Genomic DNA, 15,702 nt, shown 5'->3' on the forward strand with positions numbered 1-15,702 from the left:
TCGCTGGATTTGTCTATTTAATTTCAAACGTTGAACTTTACGTTACTTTAATGTGGAGTTTAATACTGACTTTATAAGCTGTTTTCTTTAGCTAAATGCTTTAGATTGTGTGAAACTATTATAAATTTCTGTCAAACTATAATATCACGGGGAAAAAAATATATTTTATTTTGTATTGTATTGTACATGTATCGTGTAACCAACAAAAGGCTATGCAAGAACAAAATCAGCTTAAAATAATTTTGATCTAAAACAGGGGTGCCCAAAGTATGGCCCGCGGGCCAAACATGGCCCGCGAGGTGATATTTTGTGGCCCCCGGACCCATTTTGAATGATCATGTAAAATGGCCCGTTGACCACTTGTAAAGTGAATTTATACTTTTTCAAAATTAAGGTTTATTTTAAGCTTTTATATGCTAATCTTTTTTTTTTTTTTAATAATAATAAGAAATTTATGATTTATCAACATTTTGATCCCCACTTTAGGATACAAATAATTTGATCAAAATATTTTATAATTGAAACAATTTCACACGTTTCAATGTTAGTGAAACTAGTAAATATCGTCAAAACTTTCATCAAACATTTTAGAAATATAAAAAAACGTTCAAGTTTGACTTAGGTAGAATTCTGTAATAGTTGCAACAATAAAAGTTTTCTTTATTAATTTCCAAGGCATATTGACTCTTTGATGAACTGACCCTCAAACTAACATTGCACTTCCTTAGGGATTCGAACTCATTACAGTTAGATAACGAATCTGATTGACTATCAACTGATTCAGGCAGAGAAAATGTGGAAATCGGAGGATCAAGTTTGCAGAAAATATTAAACAAAGCTTTCGTCGATCAACCCACCCCTCCACAATTATTAAAAAAAAATGGCTCGAAAAACCAGCAGCAAAAATATATTTCCAAAAAACTAAAAAAATGAAATATAAATGCATTCAGGTGAAATTAATTAAATATGCATTCCTTTGCATTTAAAATCATTTGAGCATGTTTGAATTTCCTAAAAATAATTTGAATTTTAGTGAATTTTCGATGAAATAAATAAATGTTTTTCGCTTTTTTTGAAAATAATGATTGCAGGTTAACTATACGGAAGCTTAAAACATTTTCTAAAAGTTGAAATTCTGGCTCTCAACGATTTTTCATTAGCCACATTTAACTTATAGATGATGTGTTCAACATGTAATGTCACCACCATTTTCGAAATATAAAAACAAAACATTAATATTTTTTTTGAAAACACAAGTACTAATTTTTTTTTATTTAATTCAAATACCAGAAACAACAAAATCAACAATACCGATAGAAACCCGTTATTTTGTGGTTTCTATAATTTTAAATAGAATTTTTTTTTAAATAACAGAAATGTAATCTTTTACATTAAAATAACGTAATTGATTTTTTTAACAACCTTTTTTGTAAATTTGGCCCGCAAGGTCATTTGAGCTTCAAATTTGGCCCGGCCTCCAAAAACTTTGAGCACCCCTAATCTAAAACGATATTTATAAAAATCATAAACATTTTAAAATTGTTGTTCATAATAATCTGATAGTTTTTGTTATGTTTATGTTTGTTTGGTACAAAAAAAAAACGCGCCAGTATCAACGAAAATCTACACGTTTTTCAATAAGTTTGAATGACTTTGTGTGTTTGAAATTTCCCCCAGAACATTTCATTCCCCTTTATAGGTCCCTAGTGTAAATAATATTTACATATTATGTACAGGGGACCATCCATAAACCACGTGGACACTTTTTTGGGAATCTGTTTCCCCCCCCCCCCCATTCGTGGACAATTGTCCATAAAAAAATTTTGGATCGTGGACAATCACCATACCCCCCCCCCTAAAGTCTCCACGTGGTTAATGGATGGTCCCCAGGTCACCAATCACTTTTGTTTTGGAAATTGGTTATTAAAAAATCGAAAAGCCTCAAAACTGAAACAACTCAAAATAGTAAAATCGTCAAATAATTTAATTTAATATTTCACTAATACCAATCTCAAAGTCAAGAAACCCAACAATCCAAAAATAAATTTAAATAACTGAAATTCTTCAAATCTTACCTGGCGGTCTGGAAATTTCAAACTTTAAAAATAAAAATAAACCTAAAAGCCTAAATTAATATATATGAAAAATGTAAAAAAAGTCTAAGTAGTTATGTCACAGACATAACCGGAATGGCGTAGACTACGTAAAGTTTTGATATGTGAACCATTTCTTAATTTTGATGAATTAGCTAGACACTTGAAATACATTAACGGAATAAGATCGTGAATGCGATCGGTAAATTTAGACGGACCGTGTACGTACCGGTTGTTGAAACACTAGAAAGAGATGGCAAATCTAATGCGAACAAAACCGCAGCTACCATGTAAACATACTTTGAATGTGTTGATAAATCTTTGACTAGACAACATCGAATGGAGGAAGGAAAGAGAAGAACGAAAAACGATTTTTTCGCGAACCGAGTGAATGTTTGGTAGCAGAATGAGGGGGAGGGCAGCCTCAGAAAGCTGTGTAATCCGCACGGGGTTGGGCACAAGGTTGATCCGTAGCGCATTGGATTTACTTCCGTAAATATTCCATAAATATCGTAAATATAGGTAAATATTATTCACCTGCACGATATTCGGCACAACATTTTGTTCAGTGTGGATAATGACAGTTAAGAACTGTCACTTGTTTGTTTCCTTCGTTTACAAACTGTCACCGCTCCAATATTTTTCGAGCTTGAGGTTTTTTGACCATCTACTGCCTCGGACTTGGGGTGAGTAATCCTCCGATCTTTTGCTTCATTTCTAATCGTTCCGCCTTCGCAGATTTCACCGGAGGTCGATACGACGGTGCGGATTTGCGCCGGCTGTGCCGAACGCTGCGCGTCGACGCCTTCCGGACGCGAGACCTGCACTGCAACAGTTACGTCGAGAACGAGCAGGAGGACAAGGAAGACGAGGAAGTGTGCCGGTTCTGCTTGAAGGCGGATGGCGGGGCGGCGTTGGTCGAGTTGTTTCCGGGCGGCGGCGGGAGCGTGGCGGATGATGCCGGTGCCGGTGAAGCTGGAGGACGTGACGGATTCGTCGGATTCGTACAGCATTGGCAGCGAGAATGGGGAAGGGGTGAGGGTTTTGAGTCGGACAGTTCGACGGCGGATAACGGGGAGAAGCGTGGGGAAAAGCGGAAGGTCACGGCACGGTTGCTGCCGTGGATTGGAAGTGACCACGAGGTTACGAAGGTTACAAGTCTAAATGTTTGAACGGAGCGGAGGATGGAGTTCAAGCGAAGGTGAAGGCCAATAATGTGGATATTTACAAAATCCTCCAGCAGAAGGATCCCGCGCGCATCTTTAAGGTGCTTCTGCACATGGTCAGAAAAATGACAAATTCGGCATATAACAACCGTACGCCATGATTATTGTTTTTTTTCATCATATTTAACAATACAAAAATACAGCTGAAACCACAAATAAAAGAAAATCCAAGAAACTTCAATGTTCGTCTCTCATTAAACTCCAGGTGACCAAATTAGGTCAAATAAATTTAAAACATGCATATGAAACAGTCAGATTCGTCTGCAGCGTAATCGCGTGCAGGAAGTAATCGCCGGCGACATTTCCTTGGCTAGGGCAAACGCGTCCCGGACGAGCTTGGCCCTGTCTCCGATGAACATCTGCACCAGCTGCGGGCCGGCCAGCTTCAGGAAGGCCGACTTTGTTTGCGCCACACAGGTACCAGCCGAAAGCGTGCAGCACTCCCTTCGGCGGATGAATTCCCAGGTTCTTGAACATGTCCTTGTGCGTCATCGGCAGCACGACGGCCTCAATTAGTTCCTGTATTTGCTTGTCCAACCCGCCAATGAATAGTGATCGGTGGCCGCTCGTCCACCTCCATCGCCTTGACGTGCGCGTCGTACTCGGCCGGAAGTGTCCAGGATGAAGTACGACGTACGAGTCCTTGTTCACTCTCATCGCCCGGCTTGAGCTTCTCCGGAACAAGGCCAATCACAAGCAAAAGATACGTCTGTCAGTGTCGTGTCGTAGTCTTGATGACGGGGCGCTTGCCCTTCCGCTGGTAGTCCAACTCCACCACCGCACGGTCATCTTCCGTCTCTTGCGGGTCCACGTCCAGCAGCTCGATCGGTTTCTACTGATCTTGATATCCCGTCCCGATTACTCCTCGGAATTCAACATAGCATGCCGCAATCCAAAAAATGTGGCCGGAGAACAGCAAAATTTAAGGGATTTTTTTTTGTTTGTAAACAATCAGCAGTGCGCGCGTTTGCGATGACAGCTGTAAAAACACTGAAATAAAATTCATAGAGGAATCGTGTATACACGTGAATATGGATGCACATACGGATCAACTTATGAAATAAATGCAATATATTTGGAGTGACCACCTCGTGGTAATCCGTCACCCCAGAAGTAAATCGTGTCAATTCAATTAGAGGGAAGGAAGATATAAGCGTTTGACGGATGACGCCTTCGGCCCGGGTTTTTAGGAGTTGGGGGCGAGAGCAGCCTCAGAAAGCTGTGCAGACCGTCGCCCCCGACAACCAAAATTTGTTCCTGAAATTTAAACTGTAATTATTCATTGCGCTGCCTCGCCCCGGGTGGGACGAGGGATGGGAAGAGAGGGAACTCCGAAGAGTTGGAAAGTTTAACAACTAGAATATGGAAGTTTCACAACCACGGCTTGACCCACGAGAGGCAACTTTTCGGCGAGAAGGAGCAAGCGCGCGCCCCATCTTGTTGCTGCCTCGTCCCGGGTTGGACGATCCAAACGGTCCGGCCATCGAGAGGCAACTGGCTGACAGTGACGACGAGAAAGCGATGCGCATTTCTTTTGCAGTTCTGGTCCCTCTCTCTCCTGCTGCTGCTGCTCTGGTCTCTCTCCTGCTGCTGCTGCTCTGGGCTGAGCTTTCCTGCTGCTGCTGCTGCAGCTGCTGCCGGTCCGACGTCTGAGACGTGAATGATAGAATGGGCTGAGCGCGCGTTCTTATATATGATTCCGGTCTGCTACTTCCCCTCCTTTTTCGCGACCGACACTCGGTCGCGTTGCTCGGATGATTTTCCCCTCAAAATAGGTACTTGACATTCCCGTCCGTGAGTGGGAAGCGCTCATTTTGCTTGCAAAATCTCTGCTTTTTGAAAACATTTTAAAACATTCAATTGTTCCAATAGTAAAACTATTTTGCCAACAATGAAAGTTTTATAGCAAATTGCTGAATAATTTTCGAATCGAATGGAACCAAAATCGTGCCGATTCGATTTGAGGGAAGGAAGATATAAGCGATTGACGGATGACGCAATATTCCAGGGCCTTCGGCCCGGGTTTTTTGGAATGACACCCCAGTACCTTCGACAAAGACGTAAGTCTACGTCAAAATATTATGAATACAAAGAGACGAGCTGTTCCTTTTAATTCCGCTATATATATTAGGGTGGGTACGTTTTTCAAAAAGTTCTCGGATCAAGTTTTAGTATGATTCCCCTTGTAAGGCATGCCCATAGGGACTTTCATGCCAAATATCAGCTCATTTGGTTGTAAACTGGCTGCGCGCATCAGGATTAAAGTTTACATGGGAATTACTATGGGAAAATCATCATTTTCCATTTAAAAGAGGGTTTGCAATTGAATATTCCAACCGTTTTTCACCCAGAAGTTGGCGCGTGATTTTCCCAGACCTGTAGGAGCGTTTGAACAAAAAGTTCCATTTTCCCATAGTAATTCCCATGTAAACTTTAACCCTGATGCGCGCAGCCAGTTTACAACCAAATGAGCTGATATTTGGCATGAAAGTCCCTATGGGCATGCCCTACAAGGTGAACCATACCAAAACTTGATCCGAGAACTTTTTGAAAAACGTACCCACCCTAATATATATATATAGGGGAGTTTGGGGTAATATCCAGTGGGGGTAATTTGGACACCCCTTAAAAATCACGTTTTCTTCGCATATAAAGTGAAAACGGCAATTTAAGTGATAAGGCTAGTACTAGTAATGGCCTACACCCAAAGGAAAAATATATCTCAAAATCTGCAACATTGGATTTGCTGCAGAAAATGTCATATTTTATAACATTTTTTGCAGCAAGCCCGTAGATCATTTTTGCCCGCGTGTAAAAATTTCAGCGATCTGCAGTTCTCACCAACACATATAATGCTGGCCCGTCCCCGAGCAACACTCCAAAGAGCAGCATATGTTGGTGCTCTTTCACTCACTTTTCATCAAGCGTCCATGGCGCGGTGGTAGCGTGTCGGCTCAACAACCAAGAAGTTGGTGGTTCAATCCTCGTTCTGCTAAATGTTTTTTTTTTTGTGAAAGACAACTAAAAAGCCGTCGGTAATGTCGATAATTGTCGGTAACGGGCAAAAATGTCATACTCCTATATCGCAAAAAATGCATGAGGACAGATTTCATGCAGATTCTGATATACTTTCATGCCGCCATGCATCACAATCATGCGACTGCCAGTTGGGTGTAGGAGTATGGACAAATCAAAAAAAGTTGGAATAGGTTAAGTAGTTTTGGTATAGTATGTGAAAGTTTCCAAAGGCCGGTTGGCACTGCCTTAAGTTCTAATATTTGAGGGTTGGGAAATAAGGTTTTGCAGAGGTTATATGGCAAAAAGTGGACATTTTTTGTTTAAGGGGTTGCTTGGACGATGTCTGAGATATGTACTTATAAAAATTGTGCATTTTATCAATTTTTATCATCAAAAATTGCAATTTATGATAGAATATGCTATGGGGGTAATTTGGACATGGCTTGTGGGGTAATTTGGACATACCTGAAAGTCTACCTGTCAGGTAAAAAATAACTTTCATGGTTGGTTGAGACCTTAAAGGGATTTAGAGGGATTTAAAATGTCAAAACACTCAAAAAGGAAGGTGAGCAATCAGAACTTTCACAAAATCCCTATTTTTTAATTTAGATAAATTTATTGCAATATTCAAATGGATGAAATTTGATTACTGCACATTTAGCTTTTAGTCAATTTCTGTGACATATCTAATTTCTATGCTGGTTTACAAAAATATCAAAACTTGAAGGGCTACATGTAAAATTAAAAAAAAAAAGATGGTTTCAGGTTAATTAGTTTTATATAAAGATTGATTTATATAAATCTAAACAATACCTTAATCACTAAAAACTATACTTGTGCCTTATCCAGAATCAATGTTTAAATCATTTCAGAATTAATGATTGAATTATGTATAGAACACTGAACCTCTTGGGCATGAGTAAGGACCTCGACGCCGTTAGCAATGTTGGCTTTAAAATAAAATTTCGTGATAATATCACTTCCCCCCAGCCAACATTTTTGCCATGCGAAGCGGGCCTCGACGCTGTGTCTAGGTTTAATTCCTAGCTAGGAGCCATCAGTGTCTTAAGAGGTGGTCCCAAGGCCGAGTAGGAGTTCATGAAGCAAATTAGTCGTCTCCCACCCCTTTTAAATTGAAAATGAACTCTGAAACCAGCGCTTACTCACAACAGAAACAGAGGCCTCTTCTAGGCATTGTAGGATAGAATAGATTTTGAAATTTATTTTTAAAAAAATATTATTACGTAGCATTTTGATATGTCAAAATTTCCATAGAGTCTCGGTCAATCAATAGTGCGATGATATCGGACAAAATTCGTTAATCTGTTGAACTAACGGTTTTCGGATTATGGTTGTATCGACCATTGTTGCGAATCGAGGGTCTACTGGAGCCTTGACGATCAAATGGAGCCTAACATTTCAAAAGGGCGCATGGGTTTTGTGAACAGGAGTGTGTCTCCTTCACTCAAATGACAGTTTACATAAGGTATAATAGAGATGCACTCTTGTTTGCAAAGCTCTATGCCCTAATGAAATGAATGGCATGAAATAGTCGTCTTAATTACTAGTGTTCAACTTATGAACTGTTCATTTATGTTTATTGGTTTTTGGAAGCGGCAAGACTGGTTTAAAAACAAGATCCTTTACCTTATTTGGCGTTATAATAAAACATTCGGGGATTTGAGATTATATTTACTTTCAGACAGTTTAGTTTAGGTTGTTGATTAAAGTTAGATAGTTTTCCGTCGATGAATAATTGGACTGAAATGATTAGTTGATTTGAACGAAGTGTAACATTTCATTGGCAGATCTGTTTCTAGTTGTAATGTACGACAAGACTAATGACGAACGTGACAGGTCGGCAGTTAGTTTTCATCTTTTTTTCTCTAGTATTTTTTATTTCCTTTAAATTTGGAATACATCATAGGTTTCTTTTGTATAGATCTCCGATTAGTTACATTTTCTTTTTTAATTATAATAATTTAATTTATTCCGGGCCTTCTTACTTTGAATCACAATTTCAGATTTTCTTTATTCAGTGTTAAACTTAGATTACCGTAACTGCTCAAATCATCCAAGTTCTTACTACTCACATCAACACTAATTTTCTTTCGCCTCCCCCCTCCCGATCCCCTATATCTTCCGGTGGTGTTCATTTGGTATGCAATACTAGTTCGGCCACTACCCTTTTTTCCACAAGAAACCGGACTTGGACTGACTTGAGGCCGCGTCCCCCACCTTGCTCCGTAAAACGAAAACGAAAACGAATTATGTATAGAACACTGAACCATTTGTTATCTTCCTATTGAAATATAGTTCTATCACAAAATCATTATTTATACCTTTGATGAAATATTGTGAGCAAAATAAACACATCAAAATATGAAACAATTACAAAAACATGCTCAAAAATCAAATGTTAAACTTATTCTTCAACATGTGTCCAAATTACCCCACAAAAGGTGTCCATATTACCCCACAAGGTATGTCCATATTACCCCACAAGGTATGTCCATATTACCCCACAAGGCATGTCCAAATTACCCCACAAGGCATGTCCAAATTACCCCATAGGGTGTTCATATTACCCCACACAAAAATGTGGGGGTAATTTGAACACCTTTTAATTTTTGCGGTAAAAATGGGTTTTTCATCAAAATTTATCGAAATGAATGACATTTTTCCATCAAATAAGGTCTCTATTATCCTCTGGTGTCATCAACATTCCTTTAAAATATCCATACAGCCCGTGGCAGAGCAAGTTCCTTAGGGTGTCCAAATTACCCCACACTCCCCTAGCGGAATTAAAAGGAACAACTCGTCTCTTTGTATCCATAGTAATGCATTCTGCTCAAACGCTCAACCAAACCACAAGTAAAAATATTGTATTATTAAAAATATATATTTTATACAATTCAATTTGTGTTTTAACAGATTTCTGTGATTAAATTTGTCTGTTTTGGTCATATTTCACCAGTGTAACAAATTCATTTAATCCAATGTTTTCTGATAAATCGGTTGAAAAGGGATTTCAAAAACTCTACACTAGTATTAATCAAAGAAGTAATGTGCTTAGTACAAGAAATATACATAAATTGAAAAATATAACAATAAAACAAAATATAAACATATAAATTTATAAAAAAAATCGCATTGTAGTTTCAATAATGGCTGCGAGATCCATATCCAGCAGCAGCTATTCAGCTCACTTAACCTTTCCACTATCGACGCATTTTGAGGTGGTCAATTGGAATACCTGCGGTGCACATACGTGCTCGTCCAATCCTATCCAAGCTCCAACCATGTGTGAGGCTCATCGGGCTCTTCACCCTGTTCCAGTTGCCGCGCTGACCGTCTTAAGATTTGTGATGCCCCCGGGGGAGATAAACCGAACGGGTATGGATTAGTGCATCGAACTAACGAACGACCGGAGATAGATAGTCCATTACGGTTGATAAATTGCCCGGACTATAGGCGACCAACCAATAGCCCCGCGTGAATAATAAGTAATAAATTTAAAAAATGTCATAATTAACTGCCCGAATGCCTTTCCGATGAACCGGCACATATCGGCGCACGCTTTGCACCTCTTGGAGAAGGGTTGGCCAGCGAGTGAAAGTATTACAAGAATCCGCTGGATGTTGGAAGGGCTGGCGGGTTAGCTTTTACGACTAAAGCTCATTCTTGTGTCGTCGGTGGAATGTTTACGAGTTTTTTGCTGTTCAATGGCAGCAGCAGCAGAGGAAGCAATTGAATCGCGCAATAATTAGACGCGGTTTGAAGCTTTGATGAGCAGTGGAAGAAAGAGTCCTACGGCTGGCGAAGGTGTTTCGAGTGGTTTGTATAGATTGCTTACATCGATTGAATGCAACCACCAACAATGGATCATTGACAGTTTTGTAGGTTAACGATTCTTCTTTCTGTTGGGTTTCTTTCGAGGGCATCAGCTGTAGGGCTGGTTTCGTTGCCTGTGATGGACAAAAGTGACCACAGGAAACAATCAGCTTTCTGTTTACGACTTGTTTGACTCTAATGGGTTGACGATCTAAGCCCAGCCATAAATTATGCCCATAAACCAAAGAAATTTCACCAAACAGAGCGAGAGACTCGACTAATATACTTTGTGTAATGGCGAAACCTTTCTTTATTGCGAAGGTGTCATTGGGCTCAACTTGGTTTAACCATGTTGTCCCAACAAGATGCAGGCTGCCTTAAAAATGTAAATTCATTAGCCGTTTTCTCTCCTTTTAAGCTCCGCGGGGATGTGTGTTTGATCGCGTTGCAACTTGTGTCAACACGACTGGGGGCGGAGGGTGATGTGTTCCTGCGCCCAACCGTAACCATCCCGCAGATTGGCGTTGGTGTAAAACATCCCATAAACATGGTCCCAGCATCATCATCTCTTGCCTGCTTGACGTCGTCGTGTCCGACACCACGTGTTAATGCTTTCCAATACTCACACTGGCATGGCAGAGGGGTGGGCCGATCTATCCCTGGGGCAGTGCAAGTGAAAAACTAACGCAATGCAAGCCACCCCGAATGCCCTGAAGGGATCCGAATGGGTGTGTGTGTGTGTGTGTGTGTGTTGGTCCGCAAACAAAACGGCAAAGGGGAGAAAGCTTTCGCGCGTTTTTCTTTATTTTATTTTAAAAGTCTAAGTGATCGCCTAGAGTCGCACTTTTGCTCAGCAGGTGATTGACGATCGGGTGCGAATTTGATGGATGGGCTGTGAGTTAGGTCGGGTGTGGGACCTATTGGCTTTTCCTAATTCGAATCGATTTCCACCTTTCACTGGTGAGAATTATATTGAATAATTCAGTTATGGTGTACATACTTCAACATAAGCATTAGCTTGAAAAATTGGCAGCTTTTCATGTAAAATGGCCTCACTTCGAACGTGACTTGGCTACCTTTGACGAATCATGCCACAGCTCTTTGACCGCCCTCCGCTGACCCTAAGGTATGTTCGGAGCAAATGCTACCGTAATGAACACAGCTTTGTTTTCTCTCAGTTTTGTATTACGTAATATTTTCCGGTGGGGTTGGACAAGCAGAGTTACAATGACAATAAAATGAGCTTAAGTAGGGGAGAGTGGGGAGACTTGATCCCCGGGGACACTTGATCCCAAGCCTGTATCTCGTCAGCATGTGGGTAAAACAATTAGCTTTGTTCTAGAAAGTTGTGCGAAATTGACTAAAACTCATGGTAGAAAACAAAGAAAAAAATTTAAAAAATGTTATTATTGAGTTACACACATTTTTCTAAGAAGTGCTGCAAAAAACTTCCAAGAGATCTTTTTTCTTTGTTTTGATAAGTATAGAAAATACTCAAAAATTATTCAAAAAAATATTTTTTATACATGAATTGTTTGATAAACATATCAACTCCAAAACCCTTACGCATTTGACTTTAAATTTATCGTCATACTATTTTTACAATCAATTGTTTAAAAAAGTGCGTTTAGTGAGACTTGATCCCTGAATTTTTACAGTCACTGGAATCAGCCTCAAGATTAAATAATTGGGCTGGGTTTTCGTACATAGTTTTCTTTAGTATATTTTTATATAACTTACTGCAAATTGAACCATTTCCAAAAGTTTTGTAAACAAAAATTACCAGCTTTTGTAAACATGCTCAATTTTGGTCTAAAAAAGAAAATTTGATGTTTTTAAATATTTTGCATGCTAAACTTGTTATATTTTGAACACAAACGTACAGGTTTAACCCTCTACTGCCCAAATTTTTTTTTCGAAAATATTTATTTTTCCCGTGTTCAGGAGGTCATTTTGAGCAACTTTTGTTCTACGAAAAACTTTACTTCTTTTGTTTTATGTTTTTCTTGTTTTATTTTTAGTATTTTAAATTGCATTTATCTTGTTCAGTTTATGTTTGTTTTTGGTAGTATTTGGCCTATTCTACCATCTAATATAATTACATTTTGCCTATCTAATTTTTTCACGTTTTTACAGTCATTTTTTCAATTTTTTGCATGTTTTTCACATTTTCTGCTATAGAATGGCACCATCATAATTTAAATTGCGAAAAAATGCGTAGAGGCATAGTCTGGGACACTATAAAAATTACTGCATACTTCTTTTTACTGAAAGTATAGGAAATGTTAGTAAAAAACACAGCCAAATTTGACCCCTAAAAATATGACATTTTTAAAAACACTGGCTAAGTCACATAAAACAAGTTAAACTCCCAACCCTGAAATTTTCTAAAATTTTAAGAGTTCTTCTTTCCAATGCTTTTTAAAGATCAAAAATCGGTTGGAAAATGGATTTTTGGCGATTTTTTAGATTGAAGCCCGTCTAGAGGCGGGGTTAGGTTGTAGAGGGTTAATGTGAAATTGCTGTAACTTATAGAAAATTAAAAGTTTGGATGAATAAGAAACATTTTGCTTAAGATTTCTTCAAAATGTTGAAAGGGGGATCAAGTTACCCCCAACATTTTGAAAATGCCGGTTTAAAATATTTTTTTAAAACGCTTGGCATGATTCGAAGAGTTTATCTGATGAAATACCCTTATCAGCCAAACATAGTTGAATGTTTAAGCTTTCAATTCATGCAAAAAGATCATAGTTTTGTGAGAAATTGACAGAGTTATGTGCGACACAAAAAAAGGGGATCAAGTCTCCCCACTCTCCCCTACATACACACAGCAAATTTTGGATTGCCATTTCAGTAAAATAATTAACTGATTGCGATTCAGTAATCATCACTTTTGCTGAAATTCGGTAATACACAAAAACATTGCTGAAAAATCAGTAATTGCATATCTGTCAAAATGAAGTGTTACTTATGATTTTTTTATGAGATCTGACCCACCTGACATCGTTCCAAACCGATGATGGCCCAAACAAGTTGGGGGCTGGATGGCTAATATACAAAACCGATTCGTGCCCACTGCACAGTGGGCGAAATGGAACCCAAAATCGGACTTAATTGAACGCGGCTGGTTCCCTGTTATGAACAATAGTGTTTCTTATGTAAAAAAATCCGGGGAATCGATTGGTGATGGTTTCATCCACCGCACGAAACGGCAAAGGGTCCATTTTGCCCCAATTCCCCATTTTTTAACATTTTTTCTTGAAAATCGGTCTGTATTTAGAGCGGAGGCTTTATGCGGCCTTCCAAAATGCACTTAACTTATGTGAAAATGTCCCAGGAATCCAGTAAAAATAACCACTTGCACCGCAAAAATCATCTAGGGTCCATTTAACCCCAATTCCGCTATAAAAGCATTTTTGGCCGTTTTCAAATGTTAGGTCAGATTTTAAAAATCTGAAAATATTTTTATCGTAAAGATCAGACAATTTTACATAAGAATGACGATTTGCACTTGAAAGTTTGACACATTTATGTTGATCAAAATAAAAATTATGTAAAAGGCAGTTTATGCTGCGTTTGAGAAAATTGGCCCAAAACTAATTCTTCAATCTTTTTATTTAGTTTAATTTCTATATCAACATAAATGTGTCAAACTATCAAGTGCAAATCGTCATTCTTATGTAAAATTGTCTGATCTTTACGATAAAAATATTTTCAGATTTTAAAATCTGACCTAACATTTGAAAACGGCCAAAAATGCTTTTATAGTGGAATTGGGGTTAAATGGACCTAGATGATTTTTGCGGTGCAAGTGGTTTTTTACTGGATTTCTGGGACATTTTCACATAAGTTAAGTGCATTTTGGAAGGCCGCATAAAGCCTCCGCTCTAAATACAGACCGATTTTCAAGAAAAATGTTAAAAATGGGAATTGGGGCAAAATGGACCCTTTGCCGTTTCGTGCGGTGGATGAAACCATCACCAATCGATTCCCCGGATTTTTTTACATAAGAAACACTATTGTTCATAACAGGGAACCAGCCGCGTTCAATTAAGTCCGATTTTGGGTTCCATTTCGCCCACTGTGCACTGGTGCAAGTCTCATGGGTGCGCGCACCCTATGGGAATTCAGCCCACCGTGACGCAGCGCGCCGGTTCCGGGGCGGCGAGGCAAATTTTTCCTTGTTCCACCGCTCCGGTTGCGAATCCAATCGTAAAGTGCGCTGGCGATGTCCACGTGGTGTCCCCGCCCAGAAGAAAGTAAAGTTAGGGTGATGCCACCTGGTTGCCCGCGTTGAATTCGTCGCAGCGTCGAGTTCAGCGATGCGTTGCAAACACGTTAATTGGCCGCGTGGGGATTCCAAGGTACACTTTACCCTTTCGAAGGGGGTAGTCGGTAGTCGTCGTTGGTCACGGATTCGGGGGGTGGTAGCTGCTGCTTCCGCATGCTGATGATACCACCACCTGGTTCAATGGACGGTGATTAGCTGTTTAGGAATTTTCGCTGTGACTGATACTATAATTGTGTGACTTTAAGCAAGTTAGGCAAAGTGGTCGCTGTCGCTAAACAACCCGACACCTTCCATTTCTTCGCACACGCTGGTCCCATGAGTCGGCAACGTGCTGCTGAACGAGGAAGCACAAAGCGCTCTGGCCAGCCAGTAATTTCTCTAATTGTTTAAATACGGACCTCCGCGTGCTGACCAACCTCTTTCTGGTGCCTTTCACCCCGCTCGAAGTGTGCGCTATACATTTCAACGGCCAACAGAACTGGGCTGGGCACACTCCAAGGGAATCGTTAAAGTGGACAAATAAAAACTGCTTCAGGTTGGGCTTTTGTTTGCCAAGTCGTCATCATCTGCGTTGCACTCTTCTTCTGGTCTCTTGGGGGCACCAGGCAAACAAAAACGATGGGGGTCTTCTTCTCCGGAACATCAGTTTAGTAGTTCCCCTGTGGTGATTAAGCTTTCCGGAAATGTTCGCGGATGATTTAACTCAAACTAACTCGATTTTTTTTTTCCACTTCTCTACTTCCAGCTGGATCAACGACTCCAAAGCGCCAGGTTAGTATTTCCGTCGTAGCAAGTGTGTGACGGACACGGACACGCCGTAAAGTGAGCAAGAATTATGACGATTACGGTTGATATCTCGGGTGACACCCGAGCCGGAAAGCTCACTTGCAACGGTCATGTCTCACACACGATTGACACTAATAGCGGAATGTACCGCGGCTTATCCGCGCGATTGATCTTTCCGCGCGCGCTCTCCGGGTTCGTCCTGACCTGGCCCAACCGTGGCGGAAACCGTTTCAATTTACCGCTCGCGTGAGTCCGCACACAGCCACACGTGATTCGCGGCGCAGCAGCGAAATTAGCCATGAATACAAATCGAACATTCGCTCGCTTGGAAAAGGGTCATGCCTCCGCCGGCTGCCAACTGGGCCGACTGATCTTTGGGGCAGCGATAAATTTTGCGAGTTAACCGTTGTTTCTGTGGCTAGCGGTGGCAGCCCGTTGCTGCTGACCTCCTCCT

General features: G+C 40.1%; 2 protein-coding genes across 5 annotated transcripts in view; both read left to right on the top strand.

Moving 5' to 3' along the window:
* LOC6048218 (dnaJ homolog subfamily B member 6) overlaps window positions 1-15,702 on the top strand; it is a 132,596-nt gene that overhangs the window by 869 nt on the left and 116,025 nt on the right. For 2 of the 3 annotated variants that reach the window (XM_038256611.1, XM_038256605.1), the window contains exon 2: window positions 15,208-15,233. The exons of the other annotated variant lie outside the window; for it this stretch is intronic. The gene's annotated coding sequence lies outside the window, so the exon portion shown is untranslated. The remainder of the gene's footprint in view (window positions 1-15,207; window positions 15,234-15,702) is intronic. 3 annotated transcript variants of the gene reach the window in all.
* Window positions 2,474-3,425, top strand: LOC119767632. Of its 2 annotated transcripts, XR_005277626.1 has the most exons (3): window positions 2,474-2,779; window positions 2,832-3,316; window positions 3,355-3,425. XR_005277626.1 is itself a non-coding variant. In XM_038256614.1 (2 exons), the coding sequence occupies exons 1-2, from the start codon at window positions 2,671-2,673 to the stop codon at window positions 3,263-3,265; spliced, it is 543 nt and encodes a 180-aa protein (XP_038112542.1). In that variant the 5' UTR covers window positions 2,474-2,670; the 3' UTR covers window positions 3,266-3,425. The 2 variants fall into 2 exon arrangements, 1 of the variants encoding a protein (XP_038112542.1); XM_038256614.1 differs by having other exon boundaries at window positions 2,832-3,425.

The sequence above is a fragment of the Culex quinquefasciatus genome, chromosome 2 (assembly GCF_015732765.1).
Source record: "Culex quinquefasciatus strain JHB chromosome 2, VPISU_Cqui_1.0_pri_paternal, whole genome shotgun sequence".
Lineage (NCBI taxonomy): Eukaryota > Metazoa > Arthropoda > Insecta > Diptera > Culicidae > Culex > Culex quinquefasciatus.